General features: G+C 43.0%; 1 protein-coding gene across 2 annotated transcripts in view; it reads left to right on the top strand.

The window, feature by feature from the left end:
- The window catches only part of nlgn2a (neuroligin 2a), a 197597-nt gene that overhangs the window by 117055 nt on the left and 53332 nt on the right, over positions 1-27210 (top strand). For both annotated transcript variants that reach the window (XM_072687420.1, XM_072687419.1), the window contains one exon: positions 10343-10492. In XM_072687420.1, the coding sequence (XP_072543521.1) occupies positions 10343-10492 (150 nt within the window). The remainder of the gene's footprint in view (positions 1-10342; positions 10493-27210) is intronic.

Below are 27210 nucleotides of genomic sequence, written 5' to 3'. Positions count from 1 at the left end.
TGATTAGGACCACTTTCATATGTGGCATTAAAATCCTTTACATATTCGAATAGTCCAATGTGACTCAGTCTGAACAGCCAAATCGGAATCCATGCGACTTTTACGTCAATCCAGCTCCACATTCCTCACTAATGAACGCAGAGGAACTGGGAAAATGGACGACAGCAGTGAGGGAGGTTTTCAGTGGTGGGACAGCGAGGTAACAGATCTTAATAATATTTGGGGTGATGTCTCTGTTCGAACAAAATCAATAAGCACACATCACAACAACCGCTTTGTGTTTGAAGAAGTTCCTAATAAAAACAACCACAGGAGGGAGCTGCTGAAGTGTCAAAGGAAGAAAAAAAAAGTTTAAAGAAACACAGACGCGTTCGCTTTTTACAGCAAACTTTATTGGTGAGAAGCCCGACTGTCAGCCACTGGAACTCCTTGATAGTTCCTGTGATGCTGGTGAAGATTACACTTCAAATGAAGCATGTGTTTTGCGCATGTGTGTCAGTTTAGGAGCTTGAACTGTTCGGGTGAATGTGTGCTTCGTGGTACATTTCAACACGTACATTGAAATGAGGGTGCCACCAGGATGGCTTAAATGAACTTGGTGTGTTTAGGTAGGCGGTAAGAGCACTGTAGACCAAGAGAAGGCTGTTCACAAGAAGCTAAGAGAGGAAGCCCAGGACGTGTGATGTGATAGAACGTCTCCTTAGCTTTCTTTTAGAACTTTGCTCCTTAGCCTTGCTTGCCCAGTGAAACACTGTGAGTAGCTCACAATCACAGGTGTGCTGGCTAAGTTCTCACTTCAGAAAAGCTGGTAACAAGACTCTTTATAATCAAGGTGTTTTCCTCCCGCTTCCACCCTGGCGAAAGAAGACAGTGAGTGAAAGCTCACTCGCTGGTTATTTCCCTTCTCTTTTTCTTCTCTTCTTTACAGTACTGAAAATGGCTACTTTGACATGACCAATAGTGGAAACGTCCTGGTGCTATATACAACCCATTGTAAAAGAGTATGTGCCTGTGCCTTTACTAAAGGATTCTCAAAGAATCCCTTGAAGAGTTTATAAAGAACATAAGATGTTCAATCACAAGCTCGAATACACACAAACACACACACACACACACACACTGTAGCCCAAGATTCCACCCAGGCCTGAACCATACATCTCTTCATCTCATCATCTTAGCAGAACCTATCCATCACTTTATCCTCTTCTTCTTTCTGTCGTTTTTCATCCCTCTCTCTCACCTTCTCATTTTTTTTTTTCGATTTTGTTGCTCATTTGTGTTCATTAATATTAATAAATTGAAAAGAGAAAGAGAGAGAGAGAGATCAGAAGATTATAAATTAAAATGATTATAGAGAAAATCATATCAGATCGTTTCTTTCCCACTTTTTGGGCTGGAGTTGGTTTTTCACTTCACCTTAATATCCTTTTAATTATAACTCTCCTGGTAAGAAGCTCTAATCCATTTCTCTACATGCTTCAGTTGATACATGTGAGATTACCCTAGACCAGAGTTCTAATGCACTTCTTTCCTTTCTCTATGGATCCGCCTGCAGTGTGAAGTGGATATTGAAAATATTCCCATAAATTAATTTCCTTTTCTTCTCAAAGCATGTTCAGAGTCTCTCTCTCTCTCTCTCTCTCTCTCTCTCTCTCTCTCTCTCTTTCTCTCTCTCTGTCAGTCTCGCTCTCTCCCTTCCTTATATCTCTCTCGCCCTTTGTCTATTTTTCTTACCTTTCTTGCTCTCCGCTCTCTTTCGTTTTCCCTCTTTTCCTCTCCCATTACCCTTGTCTTTTTCTCTCACCCTCTTTCTCACTCTCCCTTCACCTTTCCTTCTCTTTCTGCTTTTATTATCCTCTTACTGCCCCTTTCTCCCTGTTTGTCTCCCATTTAACCTTGTTTTTCTGCTCTTAACTCTTTTCTCTCTCACCCTCTTCTCTCTCTTTACCTTTGTCTTTCCCATTCTGTTTGTTTCTCTCTTCTATTCCCTCCCTCGACCCCTTTTCTCTTTCTCTATATCTCTACTCTCCTCACCTTTCTGTTTTTCCTCCCATCCCTCTCTCCCTTTCTCTGCTCTCACCCTCCTCTCTCTCCCCTTTTTTATTTACCTTTGTCTCTCTCTTTACCTTTGTCTTTATTTCTGCTAATACTCTTAATACTCTTTATTTTTGCTAATACTCTCTCTCTCTCTCTCTCTCTCTCTCTCTCTCTCTCTCTCTCTCTTCCCTTTCCTCTCTCTCCATCTTTCTCTCTCTCCCTCTATTTCTCTTTCCTTACTTTTGTCTTTCAGCTAAACATCTGTGACTGAAAAGCAGTTTTTTACAGTTGAGTCATCTCAGCAATGTCCGATTCTGCCCTATTCTATCACTCTACACCCAAGCCAAAACACTAGCTACAAGCTAACATGCTACTCATTGGCAATACATTTTGATACAGTGCGAGATGTTGTATTGTTAAAATCCTATTAGTACCATTACAGTGACTGTAGAAAACATGGACAGCTTGGTTCTCTCTTAGATGGTCTCTTAAAAGCGCCTCTGCTGGCTGTTAGTGTAGCTAACAGCCAGCAGTGTTAGTGTTAGTGTAGTATGATGTGTAGCTCCGCCCATTTCCCTTATGTTACAGTGTCTAAACAGCCCATTTTCCATCTCCTTTTTCTCCTCTAAACTGTCTTCCCACCCCCTTGTGTAATTCCAACAGTTACTTTTCCATGTGCTAATATTGGCACATTGACTTTTTTTCTCCCCCAGAAATCAGTTATTAAAACATTACTCTGCTGTACTGTAGGAAGGTGGGGTTACACTTAGGAATTAAGTGATTGACAGCTTTGGCTGGAAGAGACGTCTGCAGGATCTCTTGTCGCTCTTACTCTCTTCATTTTCTCTCTCTTTCTCTTTTCTTCCTTTGTCTCACTCTTCCTCTCTCACGCTTCTCTCTCTTTTGCTCTCTGTCCCATCTTTTGCGTGTTCTCTCCCTTCTGTCTGGATCTCTCTCTCTTTCTCCCTCCCTTTCTTTGTAACTTCCTCTTCCCCTTCCTCCACCCACACTCTCCCCCCTCTCTCACTCTCATATAGAGCTGCTGTGATTTAGTTGAACAGTCCTCCATTTTCTTTCAGCCAGCCCAGTGATGCATTCTGCCCTGTCTCTGTGTTACTTTGGGAGTGGATCAAAGTAAAAATGAACACTTATATGAGCTATAACAGTCTTCACTCCCACAGGCCTAAAGCGCACTGCTTCAGCATTACTCTCCTCTTTACTGCAAAATGTACCGCACTGCTGATTCAACATTGAAATTTTTGAAAATGTTACCCTGGGTGACATCAAAAGCACGGCCCATTGAGAGGAGAGCAGAATCTGAGAGCATTCTCTCTGACCCTGCACAAAAGCACTAACGAGCTCGTTAGCAAAGAACGGAACATAAGTGGTGAAGTCAGTTTGGAGGCCGAGTTAAAGTGCCCATGTGCCACGCTTTCATAGGACGGGGATTGAAGAATGATTTTGAGTAATAGCTCGAATATGCGCTGGCGGACCGCTAAAAGCAGCTGGGAGCGTCTTGCATACGAGTCCACATCTACTTCCTGCCAGCTTAAAGGACCCAAGGTTCCCCAAGGTTCATTTATGTCATTTGTGTGGGTTTTTGTATCAAAAACAGTGATTCAGTTCTGCATGACCATCCCCGACCTATCTTTATCTCTTAGTATTAAGCAGGCTGTTTTCATTACTGTTCCTTTGAGGCTGGTAAAAGTACATGACCATGTTCTGACATGCTTTCTGGTATTGAGTTTAGAAAGTAGTCCAGGCTGATGTGTGGACCAGGCTCTTACATTTGCACCTAGATTGTCTTGGATTCATCTTTAGTCACGTCATTTTGACTGTGTAAATTTTTTGGAAGGTGGCGATGATACTTTTGCTTCCTAGGAGCCAGGAACAGCACAACGCTTAATGTTGTTTCTTACATCATCCACAATAATAAGTCTACTAATGAGTATCTACAGTAATAATACTCCTTATAGCACCTCTGCTCTGTCTGTTTCTAGTATGATGTGTAGCTCCTCCCATCCCTATACGTTCCAATGACAAAGCGGCATATTTTCCATCTGAGTATGGACAAACTGGGTACCCAGAGGGAAAATCCACTCTGCTGCTGCACTGCAAGCTCAATGAAGATGTTCTAAGACATACTTGGTTTGAGAGAAGGAGGCAGATCTGCCAAATGAGTAGGCATGTCTGACTCTACTGCGCAGACTCTGGTTTGGTTGCAAATTTGACAGCATGGTACAAGATAAATGAGCTCTGAGAACTGCTGTGTGAGTGGGCGGGACTAAACTGTGGTAGGTTGAATGGGTTGGGATATGTAAATTAGCCTGTTTTAGTGACACCAGAGAAGCAGTAAATTCAAAACTGTCTGTTTTGGCAGCTTAGCTTGCATATATGTCCTGGGAAGAGAACTTTAACTACTACTTTAAACTTTTTACATTTTCATAAATTGAAGGAAACCTAACTTTCTGTGATAGAGGTATTTTAATGTATCCCTAAAAATGAATAATATTGAAAACATATGCTTCTATATGTTATAGGTGTGGTTTACTCAGGAGGGCTGCTCAGAGCACAGGGGGGCTGAAAAATGACCTCTGTGTACTTTCAATCACAGAGGCAGCACAAGCTGTGTGATGAGAGCTGCGGATAACCGAGCATTCCCAAACGCATGCCTACAGCGCAAAACAAATTTTGTACCAACCTTTGTAATTGTGCAGACAGATATTGGAATGACTTTAAATGAAGATTTAATGGCAGGAGTTTCTGATATACCATAAAGGTCCCCAAGATACCACCCTGCGGTGCCTCAACGGATGAAGCAGCAAGTTCTGTAAAAAATGTTTTCCAAACCCAGGCATTCCAGACAGCGATACTGTATCACTCAATAACAAAAAGAAACACCCAATAACAATGACCACAGAGCGCGACGGCACTCAGATGAGGGCTGGTCCAGACCATGGTCTCTCATGGCAAGTAGCCCATTGTGTAGTGGTAGCGTTTTAATGGGATGAAGAGTGGGAGGAGAATGGAGAAAGAGAATGGCTAGCATGGCTGTGTCCAATGGATTTAGAACTAATTAAGTTCACACAGGAGATAGAGACTACACAGTGGTCTCACATCCATCACAGAAATACACACACACACACAGACACACACACACATACACATACACTGAGTGCAGTAAACAGAAGTTTGTCTCTAATCACTCCATTGTCTGTGTTCTGCATGAAAGGATCAGCAGTAAGCAGCAAGCCCCTGTGGGTCTCTCTATCAGTGTGTGTGTGTGTGTGTGTGTGTGTGTGTGCATGTGTTTCTTTGTGTTTTTTGTTGCCCATTCGCCTTCGTTTAGTCTCTTCTCTCATCAAACTCTTTCTTACGTCATTCTGTTTTGCCTTTTTCCGACCCTCTCTAAGCTCTTCTACTCTCAGACTGCATTTATAGCATCTAGTGCTTCTCTTTCATTCACTGCCTCTGGTCACTTTCTCTTTTACTGTTCTCTCCTCTCTCGCCCAGTGTCCACCCCTCGTTGTATGTCCTCATTTTACGCTATACTGTGTACAGTGGAAACAGTCTGCGGATGCAGAAGTAGAGGTTTTAAAAATTGCAAGAGCGACTGTGAAACCTCTTGGAGGGAACACTGAGACTTTACACCAAGATCCGCCGGCGACAGGAGGAGGACGAGAAGAAAGTGGAAAGGAGAGAGAGGGACAGAAAGGATTTTGAATGAAATGAAGCTGAGAGAGAGAGACAAGGAGACGGGGGAAAGGGGGTGGAAGAGAGAAGATTTCAACCAATTTACAAGAAGAGAGTGGGTGAGATTGAGGATGAAGGAGAGAGGCGCCGAAGGAAGGAGCGAGGGGAGAGAGAGAGACCTGCACTTTAAAAGCCTTATATTAAAGCATCATTTGGGAAAGAGTGCCCCCAAAAAGGGGAGAGAAAGAGAAGAAAAAAGATAGAGAGACAGAGAGGAAGAGGGAAGCATAGAGAGTGAGGAAGAGAAAGAGAGAGAGAGTGAGAGAAGGAAACAGGATGGACAAACAGAAGGTGTGATAGAGTGAAAAACGAGAGAGGGAAAAAAAGCAAGACAGTGAAGGAGAAAGAAAGTGAGAGAGCGAGAGGACGTGAGGGAGTGAGATAGAAAGAAGGAGAGACTGAGATAAAGAAAAAGAAAGAATGAGGGAGTGAGAGACACATAAAAAGCGACAGGATGAGAGAGTAGAATAAATGTAAGGAGAGAGTGAGAGAAAGAGAGAGAGAGAAGGAGAAAGTGATGGTGAGAGAAAGAGCAAGATGATGAGCAAGTGATGGTGAGACTGAGGTATAAAGAAAGAGAGTGAGAGAAAGTGTGGCATAGAGAGAAGGAGAGAGTGAGAGAGAAAAAGCGACAGAAGGAGAGATAGCAAGGACAGAAAATGGGAGAAAGAAAGAGACAGTGAGTGTGAGAGAAAGGGAAAGTGAGAAAAAAATGAGCGACAAAAGAAGCGAGAGCGAGAAGGAGAGAGGAAGAGTGAGAGAGTGATGTGAAAGTGAGGGAGAAAGAAAAAGTGACGCATAAATGAGAGAGTAAGGGCGAGAATAATAGAGAGAGTGAGGGTGAGAGAAATTGTAAGATATAAGGGGTGAGCGAGGGAAAGGGAAAGAGAGAGCAAGAGAAAAAACATAGAGAAAGGGGAGAGGGCGAGAAGGAGCAAGAAAAAGAAATAGAGCAACCCAGAGAGAGAGAGTGAAGAAGGGTGAGTGAGAGAGCGTGTCTCTGGGGGTAGGGGCTATCAGTCACTGTGGGAGGCAGGTTGATCAGGCCTGAAACACGGCCTGGACCACATTACCACAGGCTGTGAGTGACATGTCACAACTATTCGGTGTCACTCTGCTTATGCTGTGCGTGTGTGTGTGAGAGAGACGTTTCCATGCCAACCAACAGTGAAGCTAAGCCAGTTGATGGAGTGGCTGCTGTTGCAGGGGAGAGATGGGGGAATCAGACTGAGGCAGTTACCGTAGTAACATAGTATCACAGCTAAGCAGTTACCGTAGTAACAGACTATCACAGCAGTATGTTCAGATTTATGCTTTTGAATGAAGCCAAAGCAGCTACCGTGACGACATTCCATCATTTCAAGGGCTGGGACAATCAGCCGATTGGAAAAGTTAAACGATTTGAACAAATGATTGACAAGTATTGATCTTTTTATTATTTCTGAAATAATGCAAATTAGTGTAATTAGCTAAATATACAAACTTTGCTGGCACTGGAAACCTGCAGCGTGTGCAGGGAAAGAAGGATCCACTAAGGAGACAACCTCATGCCTTTTGTGAGAAAGCTGAAGCTTGGGTGACATTGGGTTGGGTGACTTCCAACAGGACAATGATCCCAAGTGTTTCTCAGAGTTCACCAAGGCTTGTTTCAGAAGTCCTGGAAGATTCTAGGTGGACGCCGCCTGACTTGAACCCCACAGAAAATCTTTGGTAGGATTTGAAGAAGGCAGCAACACACAATCCTAAGAGTATTAAGGAACTAGAGGCCACTGCCCATGGGGAATGGCCACAGGTTCCTCAGGAATGCGGTCAGAAGCTGGTGTGTTGTTGTGCATCAGGTTTGCAGCAGATCATAACAGTAAAAGGATCTCTACTAAGTACTAGAGACACTTGTCATGAAGGGGTTAATTAATTCTGACACTGCAGTCAGCATTGAAAGTGGTATTTTGTGTGAATGTATAGAAAACAGTTATATTAGTTGTTGTTTTGTTGCAAACAGCTGAACTAATAAGCCTAATTAAATCGGAGGGGGGAAAATAATTTTGATGGCAACTGTATGTTATAGTTACGTATTTAGTATATCTAGGACAGTTTCCATCTCAGCCACAGGGGCACAAAGCCTGGAGGCCTTTTCACACATTTTGAAAGTGTCTTTCACATCAGAGCTCCTAGTTGCTCTTGAAGTTTGTTTGTTCTTTTAAGTCTTCCAAGCTCTGAGCTTAAGCAAATCCTCGAACTTAACATCACACAGGGACATACACAGCACTGCTGCAGAGCTTCGTTCAGCTGGTGTGTGAGCCCTACTGAAGGTTTTACCAGAATTTAAGCATAGGCTAAAATATGTGTAATGTAGTCACCGTTACAACTCTGTGTATACAGTGCATCAGACTTTATGCAAGGTTTAAGCTAAGCGTATGATGGTAAACATAAGTCACGGTTCGATGCATACCACAGTTTGAACCTCATGGTTTGGTATGAGTTCAGTACAGAGAAAATAAAGCAACAACCCCCCTCCGCCCACCCACCCACCAAGGGCGAAATACAGTTTGTTCAGCTAGTGTTGTATAGCACTAGCTGTGCTCTCAGTGAGAGATAAAGAATAAAGAAAAGAGTTTAGTTACCATGTTTTACCATAGCAAAAGCCATACATTCACTACAATTCCCACAATACCATGCAAATCCAAACTACTGATGGCACACAATATGATACGCTCAGCAGTTCTTAGCTGATCAGGCTCACGTTTCGCCCATAGCTTACCACATACTGTGTGACCGCATACTTACTGCTGTACCCCTAATGTCAACACATTCAGCCACAGAGAGTAGGAGCAGTGAGCTTATACAACAGCTCACAGAGTGCCGCAAGTGTGACCGAAGTAAAACCAGGCTGGGTTTGGCCCTCAGATTCAAGTCCAAGAGAGCATTATTGGCCTCGCTCTCACTGGTTGAGAATGCCCTCCCTTCCTCATTCACCACGATACTAACCAGTCTATTAGCTGATGTACCAGAAACGGCAGCTTGCATTCTCCTCCAAGCCTGTTCAGCTCAATTATGTTGAGTTAAGGGCAATGGCAGTTAAGTTGAATTGCTTCACATGAAGGAAGCACATGCTGGCCTTCCATCTCCCAGCGCTGGTAGCACCATGTGATGTACAGTTCTAGCTGATAAGTGGGAAATGGAAATGGCAACATTTGGGAGGCAAAAAACTGTGAAAAACAGACGAAAGTTGCAGATCGTGCAGACACAAAGGAAAGGAAAAAACTATTCATGTTTGTGTTTGAATCTTAGCGAGATGGTTACCATAGTGACCTACTGTCACAGCTGGGCAGGTACTGTACTAACATCAACACAGCTGTCTCAGTGTCTGTGTTGCCATGTGTGTGTGTGTGTATGGTTACTGAATACTCTGTTTTTGTCTTCCTTATTGATACAGGCTAAAAGCTGAAATCTTTAATGCAACAATATAGAAAATTGGCATTTCTTGCTCATGGGCTCCCCCTACAGTGAGGAAGTGTAATTTCCACCTTGAGCCACCACTAAAGAGATACAGAGAACCGTCACTGAAAGTGAAATTATCATGTGGACTGAGGTGATAGAGTAATATTACCAGATGTTACACAGATATTACACAGCGTCGCACAGTTCTCACGAGCGTTATCCTGCCTGATCCTCCAGTTATATACTGCAGTTTGCAGCAAGCTTTGAGCTTAGAGTAGCAACGACAGTGAGGCTATTCTCCCCATTACAGTCAGTGAAGTACACGAGGATTTTGAAGGTACTCAATGTGCAACTGTAAATCTTAAAGCTTAAAGGTATCTTTGAACTATTAGTTTATTCTAACTAGCTGAGGTTTTTCTTGGGTAAATAGCAAAGCACTTTTGTATGTCGCTCTGGATAAGAGCCTTAAGTGTAAATGTAAATGTAAATCATGGTGGTGGTAGTAGCATCATGCTCAGGGGTCGTTTTGCACAACAGGGCAGTGACCCCAAACGCACATTAAAGGTGGCTGTGGAGTGGATAAAACAGGCTAACATTACACTTTTGGAATGGCCTTCCCCAAGTTCTGACCTCAAGCCTTTCAAAAACAACCGATACAACCATGAAGAGTGGTCAAACATTCAGGAACCAGAATATTGCAATATCGTCAGGAAATGACTACCAAAAGCTACGAGTGAAAGTACAGCTTGATAAGGGACATTTAACCAGACAGTAAGTGTGCTGTATGTATAATATTGACTCTTTGTTGATTTCTGAAAAATCTCAAGAATGGAAACTTCATGAAAATCTTCTGCACATCAGATTCCTGTTTATTTTCTTTTGAAGATGTATGCTTTACACCCATTCGTCTTCTTCATCATTCCTTATTCTTAAGAAACAGTTCAAAGAAATCATAGAAAGCTCTTTATTAGCATTACATCCAGTCAGATGTTCAGTAAACATGATCACATCTAGAAACTTGCTTCAAAGTTCCAGTGAGTGACTCAGAGCTTTTATCCCCTCGCTGGCCTCCACTTAAATGCACTCTGGTGCGCTTTTAATTGTTTATTTTCAGATATTCGCGACCGCAGGAAGAAGCCTGTCATGCTGTTCATTCACGGAGGCTCGTACATGGAAGGGACCGGAAACATGTTTGACGCAAGTGTGCTGGCAGCCTACGGCAACGTCATCGTGGTCACCATGAACTACAGACTGGGAGTGCTAGGTGAGTCACCTGTTTAGCATCATCACTTGAGCCCTTTTTTCAGGTCAAGTCAAGTGAAGTCAAGAGACGTTTATTGTCGTTCCATCAGTGTATGAGTTTTTCTAGACCTGGTTGGCCTTATAGACGCTGATTGTTATATTTGAGCTTCTGCTGGTTGATCTGCGTCTGCTTGGGGCTCGGGTTTCATGGATTATAGTTATTAGACCCGAGATCAGAATAATGTTCTACCACAGAGAGTTGACTGGATGCTCACTGACTGCCAGTTACAGGTCAGAGATCATTTCTTCCTGGGTGATAGTAATAGAAGCACTTAGATAGAAGTCACTTTGCTGCTTCTAAAAGTGGAACATCTCGACAGGGATGAGCGCCGTTGGCAGTTGTAGGTTTCGGAAGGCAGGCATAAAGTCAGTTTCGTTTTATTTGAGCCAAATCCCTTGTGGGAGGTTTTACTGCACAGTTTAGCTGTGTTTCTGTTTTTACATTTCCTAATGAGGGTGTATCTGAGCGCAGAAAACACTAATCTGTGCTGTCACCAGGATTTGGACTGGATTTGTACACCAAATCCACTTACTGTTGACCAGGTTTTCAAATCCGGCCCAGTGGACCCTCTTGTTCTGCAGTGTTTTATGCTTTCTGCACACTAAAACACCTGAATCAGCTCATCAGCTAATTATTGTGACTTTAATCAAGAGTTAAAGCAGGAGAAGTAGCAAACTGTGACAGCTAGTAGGTCTACAGGAGCTGAGCTGCACTAATAGCAAGCATACCTGCTGCCAGATTGTTTCTTTTAAATGTGAACAAGCTGAACTATCTCAGCAAACACTTCAATGTTAAGTTTTGTGTATTGTGATTCATGTCATTCCTCAAAAGATCTCTATCGTAGTGTGTGTTTAATGTTGTGATGGAGTCTACTCTCTAATCGTTTGCCTGTTGTTCCTAAGGTCTCTGCCTGTGTTTACTGAACTCACGTTCACACTTCTAAGGTGAATACACTCAAAGCCTGTGCGGTGCAGCGGTACAGTTCAGCGGTACAATTATAATGCAGTGTACTAAGGGTGTAATAATGCATTAAAACACTGTGATTTCACAGTTCAGAAGCGCGGCAGTGTGCAGCATTGAGATGTGCCCATACATTGTGGAGAATAGACCTTCTTCTATTCATTATATCTAATGTTGTTGCTTTGTTTGAACACCAGTGTTTGCAGCACCAACCAACAATCCACTCCAGCGCTTTCACGGCATGCACTACAAACCTCCTGCCTCCCAGCTCCAACTAATTATTTACGTAAGAACTGAATATATCATATTTTTTCTTCTTTCAAATTCTGTGTAAAACAGGAAATATCATTTTTTACAACTGTGCAGCCACTGCTGTGAATCGGACCGTGGGCTAGGTACCGTTAAATCCCTACAATGTACAATAATGTACTGTTTTCTTAAATTGTGGTGTGTTACGATATTTTACTATGAATTCTAGATTCATAGTAAAATATGAAAATATTCTAGGCATAGCTAATGCCTATTCTTAACAGTGTAGTGTATGATTACTTGGAGGCTGGGAAAAAATGTGATTCTTAGATGCATCTTGATGAGGATGTGGACGATACTGAATCCATTCATAATTGTCAAAATTGATTCTCTAAATGTTCATTTAAGTTAGTAATTTTTAACGGACCACAAAGAGCGTAACTTGGATGTGTGGAAGTGCAGCGCCGGTGTGCACATAACCAAGACACAAGATGGATAAGCAAGAAATCTGACCAGCACCCACCACATTTAAAGCTATAGCATGTGGAAATACTTTGGCTCTTTTTGGCAACAACTACATCCGGGCGTTTTTCAGTGCTGCCAACAAAAGGACCATCCAGCAAGTGATATCAAAGTGTCCACCCAACTTAGAAAGAGCAAAGCGAATTACAAACACATCACAACTTTTATTGCCAAGGATTCACATCCTTATAAGTCAATGAGAACCAGGGTTTCCACGCTGTGTTGTGCACTTTGAAGCTAATCGTCTCAAAAAAAAACTACTAACACAGAGATCCCGATACTCTACAACCAGACCAAAAGCAAAGTCATGGCATCAGTGAAGAAAACGTCCATTAGCACAGAATCTTATGTCTCTGCACAAGTGGCAGCTAGCATGTCTGTCATGTGCTCCAAAACAAGGGCAGCGAATGAGAGCCAGACCAGCAGGTGCTGAGCTGTTAATGACTGTAGAAGAAGAATGGCAGGTCACTAAGACGGATTTAGTTTTGGTTACTGGTAACGGTGCAGCATGGCTGTTGCTGCTGAACTGAGTAAATTCCTACATGTGAAATGCTATGCCCATAAGCTAAACCTGTCCTCTCAGCGAGCGCTCATTTGAAGCTACTAGCGAGGGTAAGACGTATTACTATTTATTACAATTAATTTTTCTGCAGCCCCAGTTTCACTGCAGCCCCACTGCACAACCTACCAGTTGACTTGCCACATTGCTTCTATTTGATTTATTAATAAAATATAATGGAGGTAAATTCATTATGGATCATTACAAATACTTAAAAAGCAAGACCAAGCAGTCTTTACACAGTGAGGAAAAGAAATCCTGCACAGAAAAAAAGCCCTCTGGTATAGAATCGTGAGGTGCCTAGAGATTCCCACTCCTAATAATTTTTGTACGTTACTGCAAAACTTTAGCTTCAGGAAATCTATTTCTAATGCATTTTCATCACCTGTAGTTCAGTAAAGCAATGCCAAATGAACAGACATCCACATCTATTACAATAATTAGTTGTAATTCTGATTATGTCGAATGTTAACTATAGTTTCACACATTTTCAATACTTTACACAGAGTATATGAAGACACTGTAATAGTTTCTAGCATGGAAAGAGAAAGTGTGTGGTCTAAAGATGTGCACTGAGGTCTTACAAGAACATTTTGGCACCATAAACTCGAATTTTTTTCTGTTGCTTCACATGGTTGAAATATTGGAGCTGGGTACATTCATGCAAATCAGCGATGGCTCTGATAGGTTTATTGGGTGAGCACAGTTAGAAATATATTTCTCCATTTCTCACTTTAACTACAGCGCTGCCCAGAGCGATAGCCGGTCAGCCCAGAGATTTGTGCTTTATTACAAAAAAGGGAAAGGCCTGTTAAAAAAAAGTCATTTAAAGCTCCAGAGCAGCTCCTCTCAACCTCAGGGTGTGATAGACTGCGGCAATGCAGTTTCTTGAAGACCTGTAATATCTCACACACGCACGCACACGCACACACACACACACTAGCAAACACACATTGCTGGCAGTATAGGTGCTGACTCAGTTGTGGATATGAGCCTTTGGTTTGGTTTGGTTGTGCAGTTCCCAGTGATTGAGTGAATAGTGTAAGGGGCTATTGCGTAATGCAGTTGTCTGTAACAGAGTTTAAGCTAGAGAGGCCTTGAGCTTTGGGATGCCTTTCAGTCAGCCTTATTGAAAAGTTATAAGAAATTCATAAGAAGCAACCTGCTGTCTTAGCTTGAATGCATGTATGTGTTTGTGTGTTTGTAGTACATAAACTATTCTGGGATCCACAGCAAACAGGACTAACTTGCAATATAAGGAAAAAAAAACTGATTTTTTTTTATTACACATAGGTAGCTACATACGCTGTATAGCAGACAATGTATGTGGACACCCCTCCTTATTATTGAGCTTGAGTGTTTCAGGTAGAGCCATTGCTATGCAATCTTCATAAACAAACACTAGTGGTAAAATGGGTCAAATTGAAGAGCTCAGTTACTTTAAACGTGGCTCTGTCATAGGATGCCACCTTTGCCATACCCTACTGTCCTGCTAGAGCTGCTCCAGTCAACTGTAAGAGCTACTCTTTTTGATGGAAGAGTCTAAGCATCTAGAACAGCTCGGCTTCTCCACTGTAGACCATGCTAACTTACAGAGCAGGCCAGCCTGGTGCTGAAACACCTTTTCTCTGATGCAAACAGGGTAGTTTATTATTACTTACCGACTCATTTATTATTTGTCTAATTTCACATATAGTACTTTTGCTCAGTACTCTATAGGACCTGACACAAATATAAAAACAAATGTGTGTATGTGTGTATGTTTTCCCTGCTGACCAGATATTGCTTTCCCAGCCTGCAGCACTGAAGCAGTAATTCTGAAGTTAAAAAAGGGATGTGTCTGTTCATGCATATGCACACACACATATGTGACTGGACTTGCTTGTTGTGAGCGTCTGGGAAGAATGCCACAATGTAATGAGAGAGAAAAAGAGAGCGAGAGAGGCTGAAGGCCAGCATGCAGGGAAAATAACTGTCCTTAGCTAAACCCCGCTGGCCTCCCGACTCAGCTGTGCCATTTCCATACGGCGCGTGATAAAACTCAGTGGGGTACGAGTTCTCCCGTGACCCATATGAAATTGAAATTGGACTTTGGTGCATGATAAATGTGGCACAAAGCTCTGTTATTTGAGCTGAATTTTGGTTGTATCCAACTTCACTGCGGTGTAGTGTAATGTCTGTGTGGGGAGAGGAGGGTTTTGGGGGTTGTTTCAAGGTTACTGTCCAACCGATGGTGTAGTTTTAGTTGTTCCAGCATGACTGGGCCCCAGTGCACAAAGCACAGCCCATTGGGTTAGTTTGGTGTTGAATAACTTGACTGGCCCATGCAGAGCAGTGACCTCAACCCTGTCCCCATTGGGATAAACTATAACGCAGGTTCGATCCAGGCCCTTTCTTCTAACATTAGTGTCTGACAGAGATTATTATATCATATATAAATGCTATATAAATATAATACATAAAAAGAAACTACAACTGAGTCCTAATAAGGTATAAAAATAAAGCCAGGTGTGTGAGCGAGTGAGTGTGTGCGTGTAAGTGTGTTGTGCAGACTGTTCAGGTGTCAGGTCAGCTCACCATGGGCGTGTGTTGTCAGGTTTAGACAGGTGTGCCCTTGGCTCTGCCTGTTCCCAACTACATTCCTTCAGTCTTCATCTCATCACCTGCCTTACAAACACTCATAAACACACAAACACACATGCCTACACATATCTCCAGACCGCTTCAACACAACTGTACTGTACACCATTCAGCCTCACACAGAACCTATTATGCATGCATGTACACACACACACACAGACACAGCAGCCAGCTCCCTCTAACACACACAGGCAATCGCATCTAACAGCAGTCCTGATCCCAGAGGTGCCCCTGCCTCCCTTATCAGCCAGCACATATATGTTTTTCTGCTGAGTTAAGTCTAAGCGCACTGCATTTGCCCTTGGCCCTGTATTGCACCTACATTAGTCCTGTCTCCGCCATTCGCTCCTGTACACAGCCGAGCTTATGAGTAGCAAATCCTACTCTCACTTTCTGTTGCTACCCTTTTTTCCCGCTCTCTGCTCAGCATCCCTTGTTGCCGTGGCGCCGGTTGCCGTAGTGGCGGTTGCCGTGGCGGCGGTGATTTAGACTCACCCCTCGCCCTGTGTCTGTCTGGCTGTTGATTAAAACGCTGTGTCGACCCCAGTCATCAGCCGCACACCGGATATCACAGCAGCTCCATCGCTAATAAAGCAAGGAGACATTTTTACTCCTCCTTTCCTAACTCTGCTCTTCCCTCTCTGCCCCCCTCTTTCCCTTTCTGTCCCTCAGTCTGTATCGCTACCTTCCTCTCTCTGTCCTTCTCTCTTTTTCTCTCTATCTTTCTCAAAACTACTTCATTTTCTATAATTGTCTGTCTACCTCTCTCCCTCCATCTCTCTCTCTCTCTCTCTCTCTCTCTCTCTCTCTCTCTCTCTCTCTTTCTCACACTCTTTCACTTTTCCGCTCTGTGTATGTCTTCCTATTTCTGTCTGTCTCTTTGTCTTGCGTTCTCTCTCTTTTCTTCTGGGTCTCCTTTTCTCTCTTTCTCCCTCTCTGTCTAGCTCTGCCTCTCTGTATCTCTTTCTCTCCCCCCTGTGCCTCATTTTCTCTTTTCCTTATTCATTCTCTCTCTCTTGCTCTCTCTCTCTCTCATTCTCTCTCTCTCTCTCTCTCGCTCTCTCTATCTCTTTCTCTCTTACTGTCTTACTCTCCCTCAGTGTCTTACTCTCCCCCACACACCCCCCTCCGTCTTCCTCTCCCCACTCGCGCTCTCTCTCTTCCTCTCTCTGTCTCTTTCTCTCTCTCCCCTCTTTTTCTCTCTCTGCCTCCATCTTCTATGTCTCTCTAGTTTCCCTTTCCTCTCTGACTCTCTCTTCATCTGTCTTCCTCTCTTTCTCTCTCTTTCCCTTTCTGCCTCCTGTTCTCCTGTCCTCACTCTGTCTCTCTCTGTCTGTCTTCCTCTCTCACACCCCACTATTTTTTTCTGTCCATCTCAGTGTCTCTGTCTCCTATTTCTGCCAGCTTAGCCCTGCTTTAATTACAGTTAGGAGGATGTAGTGTCGTCTGCAGAGAGCCTTTCCGTCTCTCTCTCTGCCTGTTAAATATGAACGTACATGCTGTTCAGCTTGACCTTGGCTTAGCTGCTTCGGCTATGTGGGCATACACACATGCTCACAGCCCTGTGTTCTCGTGTGTGTGTGTATGAGTTTGTAAAAAAGCACAGAAGACAGACAGAGAGGGATAGCCATGCACATTTTCAGACCAACAGGAAAGCCGAACATGAAGCAAGGATTCTCCCTCTGTCTCTGAACGAGGGAGGAGAGAAGGAGAGCACAGCAGAGAGATGAAAGAAAGATACGGAGAGAGGAAAAACAGAATTATGTAGAGGCACAAAGGAGGGAGTGGGGGCAGAGAGCGCGCGCGAGAGAGAGAGAGAGAGAGAGAGAAAGGGAGAGAGAGATAGGTTGCATGGCATTGGTTGCTAAAAATAAAATTCGCAGCTGCCTTTTAAATCCGCAGTGAGCCATATAGTCACTAAAACAAGAGACGTACAAAACACTTATCCAGTGTGGTTACAACACTCACACACACACACACACACACACACACACACACACAGACATACAAACGTCTATAGAAAAAAAAACATTACATTCAGGACCATGTCAAGCTAGAAAAATGCAGAAGTGTGTGTGTGTGTGTGTGTGTGTCTGTGTGTGTGTTTGTGTGATATGTAGTTTGCCCTGACAAGGTTGTGGAAGATATTAAGACATGAACGAAAAGCTTCTCCAAATCCAGACCATCCGGACAGTTTCCATAGCAACCTACAGCTGAATTGATAAGCAGAAGCCTCTTAACTCTGATAGAGAAAGAGGGAGAGAGAGAGAGGGAGATAGGGAGAGAGAGAGAGATGAGGGGAGGAGTGGAAAAGAAGAAGTAAAGGTGAAGGAAGGATAGAAGGATGACATCAATAAGTAAGGTGAGACCAACTGAACTCCCCTCACGTGTTACACACACCCACACACACACTGCTCTGTTCTCCTCACCTTTGCATGTTTCTAATCATCTCATCTCGACATTTTTCCTCTCGCCCATTTGTCCATTGTCCCTTTTGCTGTATACCTAGACATAGATCTCTCTCTCTCTCTCTCTCTCTCTCTCTCTCTCTCTTGTTCTCCTTCTTTGTATCTCTCAATCTCCCCATTCATTATCTATTCCCTCTCTCCCCTCAGCGTCCTGAACTGGATAAAAAGATTAATGGTGCGTCTGGCTCTGATGGATGTGTAACACCTCAGACGCTTATTTCCAGAAGTTTCTGTAAACTTTGCCTCCATTATAGCTGCAGATAAATCACGCTGGTCTGACAGACGGCGGAGAATTCATGGGCCTTTGAGCAACTTTTCTTCAAACAGCCGATACATTGAGTTTCCCTCTTCCAGTGTGCCATGGTGTGCTCAAATGCTGAGCGTGTCAGACATTTGTGTTTGACACCTTAGTCGCGCCTGTGGGAACAGTAGTATGCATCGATCTTGGAAAAGAAGAGTCAAGAAGTCAAGAAGTGAGGAAGAACTTCATTGTTCTCCCGTCCAATTTCCCAGTAGTCCAGTGGACTAAAGCGCTGTTGTTGTCATCTTAGGGTTGTGGGTTCAAATCCCAGTGCCGTCTGCTTTATCACTTTGTAAGTCGCTCTGGATAAGAGCGTCTGCTAAATGCCGTAAATGTAAGTGCACGGCGGAATCAGATCATGTTCCTTGGTGTGACCTACGTGAATATTGTCCAGGGAAAGCTTTCTGCTAGATTGTTACAGCATTGCTGTGAAGATTTGATTGCATTCCACTAAAAGAGGTCAATCTATGATGCCCATATGTTCATGTTTATCTGCTCCAGAAGGTCCTATTCTATTGCCAGTTCTTCTTCACAGTTACTAGACAAGTTGTATGTGTGTGTACGTTTGCACATCTTGGTCAGCAATGGGTGCAAGTTCAAGTAGCTGAATGAATCTATTAGAAGAGGTGTCCACATACATTAGGACAGGGCTGCTCAATCCTGGTCCTGGAGATCTACCACCATGCAGAATTTAGCTCCACCCTGAATCTAACACACCTGATCCAGATAATGAAGACCTTCAGAAGCAACTGAACATTAGAGTCAGCTGTGTTGGATCTAAACTCTTCATGGTGGTAGATCTCCAGGACCAGGATTGAGCAGCCCTGCATTAGGACATATAGTGTGCCTCAAAATAGCAGTGCAGCAAGAAGACCCAAGAATCTCACAGAGCTAGAGGCCTTTTTAAAAGGAAGAATGGGGGGAGGCAAAACAGGAATTGAAAGACTCATAGCTGGTTATAAAAGCATTTACAAGCTGTGATACTTGCCAAAGGGGCCATTGCTAAGTACTGACCATGCAGGGTGCCCAAACGTTTGCCTCAGGCCTTTTCCTTTTCTTACTATTATAAAACCTTGAAAATAAAAGATGGAAATGAAAAAGTAATCTTGCTTACTTCTGAAAATGTTGTTTAACTCATTAACATCATGCCATTTGAGGATCAGTTAACCTTTTACATACTAACTATAAACAGTAACAGAACTCCAGGGGGTGCTGAACTTTTGCATGGCATAACTGGACAGTTGAGGACTGGAAAAACTTGATTTAATGAATCTCAAATTCTGCTATGGCTCACAGATAGTAGGGTCAGAATTGGTGCCAGTATCATAAATCCTTGGATCCAACTTGCCTTGTGTAAACAGTCCAGGCTGGTGGAGGTGGTGTAATAGTGAAGGGAATGTATTATGTACCTGTTAATAGCAATCAGTCAATGCCTGAGTACCACAGACTATCAAATCAGGTTCAAATGAGGACTTGATAGAGCCTCTTAAAGGACTACTATGAAAGAATTGATATTATTTGCTCCTGGGCTCCCCCTACAGTTGCAGAGTGCAATTCCCTTTTACACCACTGTCGTAAAATCGCACTTTGAGCCTCCCCCCTCATTGAGCATTATCTTCTGACTTGCTTTTACTCGCTCTTGACAGTGTGTCAAAGCTACTCCAATATTTGCTCTTCTCTGGTGTCTTGCTTTGTCACGCTCTCGTTTTCTCTTCCTTGTCTTCAGTGTCTTCGCATGCCTCTGTGATGGTGCCCGTACTGAAAATACAGAGCTAACTTCTTTCTATAACTGTCTGAAGACCTATAATTGTAGTGTAGAGCTGCCCCATCTTATCAATTCAGTGTAAAGCTGCCCCCTGGTAGCTGCCCCCCGGGAAGGAGCCCTGTCAGTGGAATGAGATTTTTTGAGCCGAGCAGTAATTACTTTTTTGTTTTTTTTACTAAAACAGACAAAACTGCTTCTGAAAATGCACTTTCTAAAGTTTCAGTCCCCACACTGTTCCCTTAATCACCTATATCACCTATAAATCTATAATGTTAGGATTACATTCCTCTGTGGTCCAAAAAGTTGTATTTTTGACTGGTCTGTCCTTAGAACACTGAGGATGGGAATGGGGATTGTCCATTTCTGTTGATTAGCAGTGACTTCTGTTTTGTTCATCTTCTGTGAGTGTTACTTTTACCCAGTCTTTTTCATACTGTGGAGTCATGAAAACTGACTTTAGCTGACCACAGAGAGAGCTGCAGATCCCTAGACAGTCTCTAGACCTGACCTGCCACTGTACACTCCAGCCACTCCTGGACTACCAGTGTTTTTGGAGTTCTCAGTTTATAGCGGTTGTCGTAAAACCTTAGAAATATTATTGAACCCAGACTGATGTATTTCAACAGGAAACAGGCCTGTCTTTTTCAGAGCCTAGTGTGCTAATAGCTTTGTAATAGTAAACTTCAACATTAGTGAGCTTTACATTCAACAGGGCTGACTGTGTTCACGCCTGGCTGTGTTCAATCAGTTGAATCTTATTATCAGTTAAATTTGGTTAATGTGTTGCTTCAGTAACTAGGGGGCAATTGCTTTTCCATGTGGATGACTCTTATGTTGGATCCCCGCTGCTTTTCTCCCACCAGAGCAGCACACTCTGCCTGGGCTACAGCTGGTCGGAGCCTGGGTCATCTCCTTGCTGATACAGCTCCAGCTAACAACAGCTGAAGCCTCTTCCAACTGAGAGGAACTGACCTGATCTGCAGTTCTCTTTATTTCTCTTCTTCTCTTCTCTTCTCTTCTCTTCTCTTCTCTTCTCTTCTCTTCTCTTCTCTTTTCTTCTCTTCTCTTCTCGCTTTTCCTCCCTCTGGGTTAACATGTGTTAGGAATGTAAATATTACTGTCAAGTACAAAGAAATGAGCACACACTCTCTTAGTGAGGGCAGGTCCACTGGCACTGGGAGTGGTACTCAGGCTTATTTGCATGATGCTTGCTGAAGGACAGGTTGAGGATGTGACCACAGTCCAGGATGTGATTGGATGTGATTCAGCTCCGGTGATTGACACAAAAGACCCCACCAACTGCCTAAAACATGTCACCAGTGTTGAGAACGGTGGGAATGGAGGATAAAAGGAGGGTTGTGGAGATCATAGATGGAATGTAGGGAGTAGATTTTAAAAAGGAGGTGGACAGGACAAGATAGATGTACAGACAAGGAAAGAGAACGAGGGAGTTTAAAAAAACAAGGCTGAAGAAGAATGGCTGAGAATGGATGAGCGGGCAAAAGGAGCAAGAGCTTGAATGATTAGTTAACAGATTTAATTATCAGACGATTGGTATGACTTCCGAGGACCGAAGGTGGCGCTGTGACAGGAGTGAAGTGAGAAGAAAGCACAGAAGGCATAACAATACAACAGAGTTCAACCTCTGCATTTAACTCTTCTTTGGCAGTGGACACACACACATTCACACTAGTGAGAACACACCAGAACGCATCCAAGGGCACTTCAGCCATGGATGCTGGTCTTGGGAATCAAACCAGCAACCTTTTGGTCATCCAAGCCCACTTTGCAAACCCTTTAGGACACGGCAGTTACCGCCAACCCGAAAAGAACATAGAAGCATAAACAATGAGACAGGACAAAAAAGATGGGGGGGGGGGGGGGGGGGGGGATTGAGAAAAGGAGAGTGGAAGGGTGGATGGGTAATAGAGGAGAAGAGTGGAGGGAGGGAGCAGGGCACTCATCCATTCACTCGGACATGCCGAACACAGGCTGCCCTCTTTAGCCCTAACGCACTGCAACAGCTGCTGAGAGAACATGATCACATCTGTTCTCTCTCTTTCTCTCTATCTCTCGTTCTCCCTCTCTCTCTTTCTGTGTCACAGTTCATTTCATTTCGCAGAGCTTTACAGGCGTGTTAGTTTTTAATGACAGTACTGCCAACGCATCAATGAAACTAAATGACCGAGAAAAACAGCTTGGTGAATGACCCTTAGATTAAGTGTAAACTGCCAGTATGTGTTGAACCTAAACAGCGTTGTGACTCAAAATGACGTTCTGTTGATCAAAATGATGCATTGTGTCCTGGCAGCCGGCTGGAACCCATAATCTTAGCATTGTTTGTTCTGGGATCTCCCAGATTAGTCCACATGTTTTCAAATTTGGTCCAGTTTCTTCAAAAACTGCTGCTCACCCAACATCATTGGACAGCTCAGCACTTGAAAGCACTCAACTAACAGGCACTTCAGTTGTCATCCTAGAGAGGGCCGTCCTAAAGAAAATGAATGCTCTCTTAGACTTCTGATCATCACTGGGAATCAAACTCAGAATCACCTCATAACAGAAGCAAGCAATATATATATATACAAACATCTCTTTCACCATCACTATCCCTTTACCCTTTATGTACAACAATATGCTGGTGTAGGAGGTTGTGATAATGTACTTAAAAAGACAAAAGAGGAAGTGGTCTTTCTTTTCTTGTCCAGAGATTTTTCTTCACTGTGACCGGACGGCAGTAGTCGTGTCTCACTTGAGCTATTGGTTACACTGCCCCCATGATTTCACGTGGCACTTTTCAATTTCTACTGAATCTGTAAGCTTTCAGAGAACACAAATACAGATGGACAGAAGGCTCTGTCCATATCCGTATCTATATTTAACGTTGAGCATAAATGAGCCTTTGCATTGTTGGCCTTGTGGGAAACCCCCTATAGACAGAAGTGTAATTTGCGCATTGAGACACCCCTAAAAGACATGTTTTTTTCTAGAGGAGCTGAGATGAGCATCTGGACTGAGGTGGCAGGTTATTATTACAGGATTTTACACAAAAATGACTGAAGTTACGCAGCATTGCACAAGTCTTGCAGGTGTCATCCTGCTTGCTTCACCAAAGTTACACACTGCAGTTGGCAGTGTGCCGAGCCCTGATCAGCAACAGCAACTATGCTTTTCTCCTCATTATAGGTCAGTGGAGCACCAATATAAATATTTATTTTATGGTAAAAATTATATATAGTGTTGCTTTAAGTGTACAGTTCGTGCAACCAGAGGGACAGCTGATTGATATAGAGTGAGTAAGTCAGGTAGGCCAGAGCAGTTAAGTGGGCAGTTGAATAATTAGAATGGAGTGTATAGATATACTGTATGGTAATGCATCAGGGATTCCCGGACTCTCTCTCTCTCTTTCTCTTTTATTTCTTTTTTTTAAACTGCTTTCCTCTTTCTCTCCACCTGCACCCACTTTTCCTCTGAATTGGTGACCATGCCGGCACTAATCAGACAGAAATGAAGAAAATGTAATTACTGTGACTTAAAATATGCATACTTATAGCACATGCACACACACACACACACAAATGCTACAGAACTGGTGGAAGTCAACATATGGTCATAGTGAGTGTAGTTTAAGGTTCATTTGCGGTTGGGATTTGGGATTTCAGGTCCCTGCTTCACTCTGAGCAGCATGCTGCTCATGCTAGTTTATTCATTAACTCATTAACTGGTGCATTCTGGGAAAGCAGTCTGTTTTCACTCTGGTCCTTTAAGTCTAAAAGAAGGCTCCGGTGCTCCTTACACACTGCGGCGCGGATAAAGCAGTTCCGCTCGACTGAACAGACACAAAGACATCCACCTCCATTATGAGAGCTAATTTGCTCCGCAGATGCTTTCGCTTTAGAGCGATTGAGCAAAAACAAACATGTTTGTATTCCATCTATCCAGAGCTCAGTGTGGAGGCCCAGTCACACAGCAGCAATACATCAGACTCTGCAGCGAGAGATTTGACCATTTTAGGCATCTGCTTTAACCACTGCCCTGCAGTGCTGTCTGTCGAACATTTAGGGCCGCGATATGCTTGCTTTTCACTACACACACGGCACATCTTGTGTAAGTTGTGCATGTCTTCAGGAGATAATGCCATATGACCATGAGATGCAATACATGCGGTAAGGGCAAGTGGTGGCTCAGTGGTTAGAGCATCGAACTATGGATGAGAAGAGTTGTGGGTTTGATTCCCGAGCTCGGCGAGCTGCTCATCCAACCTCTTGAACGTTAAATGCAATCAAATCCTCACAGCAATGCTCCAAAATCTTGTCAAAAGCTCTCCCTGGACATTAGAGACAGTCAACAAAAAGCTCTTTTTATAGCCTTGATTTCTGAAGAAACAATGAATGAGCAGTTGATTGGTGCGGTGCATTGGATAACACTACTGCCTAGCTACCAAAGGGTCCAATTCCCAGTCTGGGTGACTATGCTGCGCTATACCAATAAACGTCCTTGGGCAAGACTTCTAACACTACATTGGCCCACCTATGTAATGTGAGTAACCTTGTAAGTTGCTTTGGACAAATGTGGAAGGATCTGTATTTGGCGGCTGCAAACTAATAAATACTAAACACTGCAGAATATCATCACATACAGATCCTACACCACTACATTTAACTCCAGTGGGTTTTGGATGCAGTTAACCATGCTGGAGTTAAAATGTAGTGGTGTAGGATCTGTACGTGATGGTATTCTGCAGTGTTTAGTATTTATTAGTTTGCAGCCTCTATATACAGATCCTTCCACATTTCAGAAAGAGAGGGAGGGATGAGATAGAGTGGGAGGAAAGAAAGGCTTTGCCTGTAAGACAAGATATTCTAAGTGTCAGATTTAATCACATTTGCTTTTCTTTTAACGATTTGTCCACCAGTCATACCCCCACCCCTCTGTTAAACATTCGCTGCACCCCTCTGGCTCTGTTAAAAGCTTAATGAGCATTTTCACTAATTGGCTTGATGGCAGCAGAGCCTCTCCATGGCCTACTGGCTTCAGTGGTGGGGCGGGGCCAAGAATCAAAGGTCAGATGGTGCTCACATGGCATCTGCTGCTGAGAGCTCTTTTATAGTTTAGTGATAGTAACTGACCAGCATGCTCTGCCCACAAGTCCAAGCTTTGGTAGCTGTTGTTATGAGGTCAGACAAGCATTGCAGAACGCTGGTAAAAATCCCATTCAGCCTAATAAGAAACTGCAGCACACAACTCAAAAAACCCAGATGTAGAGTGTTATTAATTTCAGGTGATATTTATTTTGTATGGGTGTGAAATGCCACACTCTTAGAATAGGTCATGTGCTGTGGCTTAGGATTTTGTCATTGGGATCTAAATCTTTCCGCCTCTGTTTCTCTCTCACTTTGTCTGCTGCTGTCACTGAATAGCTTAAAGTTTATTTTTACGGCTCGTGGCAGCATATTGTCACGCTTTCTGTTTTCCGATTTGTGCCTTACCGTTTCTCATTATACTGAATAGGATTTCTGTCAGTGTCCTGTAAAGCTTGTACACTCAAGCAAAAGTTGGTACAACAGAATGCATTAAGGCAGTCATTTAGAACTGTCTGGATCGGTGGGTATACTGTACCTTTTTATATGCAGTGCCTTATATGAACACATATGTAACAGTACATTTTATTGGGATAAGTGAGGTAAGGCAGAGGGATAAGTCAGTTAAGGCATACCTCCATGAATGAGAATTAATTTTTAATAGTATCAGTATATTCCAAAAGTTTAATTGATTATATTGTAATATATTTTCAAAATGTTTTTTAATCTTTGATCTTCATATATCTATATATAAAATATAACATTTCAGTGTTGTGATTTTTTTACTGAGAGGTTGGCAGTCCACTCCACTTTTATTTAGTTTGAGTTCCTAAAGCTGCAGAGACAAGTAAACAATGCAGTATCCCTAAAGGTTTTTCACATTTCTTCTCATGCTCTACTCTTGCCCTTCACCTGTCATCTAGTTCAAACATGACGGAAGAGAAGAGGAAGGCAGGAAAGAAAACAGGTACACCACTGCAACCATCAGTTCAGGGACATCCTTATTGCTTTCATTCAGTCTAAATTGAACTTGTCTTGTGCACAGAAGCTGTATGCTCAGCAGAGATTAATTAGTTAGCCCAGTCTATAAAATCTGACATTAATTCAGAAATCACATTTATAACTTTCCATTGGCATTTGGAAAACAATGGCCTGCAAAAAAAGCCTGTTCTCAGACATAAACACTATGAAGAAAAATCCTACACCTTATACTTGGGGTTACACATAGGGCCCAGCCCATCCCCTTTACCCCTATTCTAATCACCCACTATGTTACAACCTCTTCTCTGGGGTAATCAGCTAGGCACTTCCCCCTGGCAGTGCTTTGCTGGGTTAAGCCCACCTCAACCACCAACTACCACTTTAATGTTGCTGTGAGCAGAACACAACAACTGCTACGGTCTGATACTGGCTTGACAAGGCCCTAGAAGCACAGTATAATGTTCATGGTCTACTGCCTTAACCGCCAAGTAGTCAGACCTACAGGTTTTGATATGCCTGTTTTGCTAGCATATGAGGATGTTCCCTTTTTGGGTCTTGTGCAATGCAATTTCCCTCCAAGTATGTTATCCAGAGAACTTTCTCAAGCCATTTCATGACTACTATGATATATTCAGACTTACTGTTCTGGTGTACTGATTTCTGGCTCTATCTGGTCTGTCATTCCGGACACAGCTTACTTGTACTCTTCGGGAGATATCCCTGCAACAAGCATTTCTGGCTTAGACCCTCATTTCAGTGAAGATAGTTTCAAATAACAACTTTAAAAAAATGTAACTGAATCTAAAGAAAGGGGCACATCCTTCATATGGACGCTGAGTCAGTATCATGTGCAAGGTTGTCATCCAAAGGTGTAATTCTCTTTTGCAGAGGATATACTTGAGGATCTTTTGACGTGTCCCTACCAAGGATACATAGAAGGGAAATGATAGCATTCTCCACTCATCACCCTTGGTGTTGGAAAGGTACTTGACATTTTTGGGTCGAGAGAGTAGAGAGAGACAAGCTTTCAAGTAGAGGAAACAATGTGAGACTTTTTGGGGTGTACAACAATAGTGTAGAGTCCATGTTTACCTCAATTAGGAATATTGGTAGATTGATAGGTCTGGCTATGGGTGCCTGTATTAGATAATAC

This window comes from Salminus brasiliensis, chromosome 9 (assembly GCF_030463535.1).
Source record: "Salminus brasiliensis chromosome 9, fSalBra1.hap2, whole genome shotgun sequence".
Classification (NCBI taxonomy): domain Eukaryota; kingdom Metazoa; phylum Chordata; class Actinopteri; order Characiformes; family Bryconidae; genus Salminus; species Salminus brasiliensis.
The sequence above is the reverse complement of the archived record's forward strand: the minus strand, read 5'-3'. Positions and strand labels throughout refer to the sequence as shown.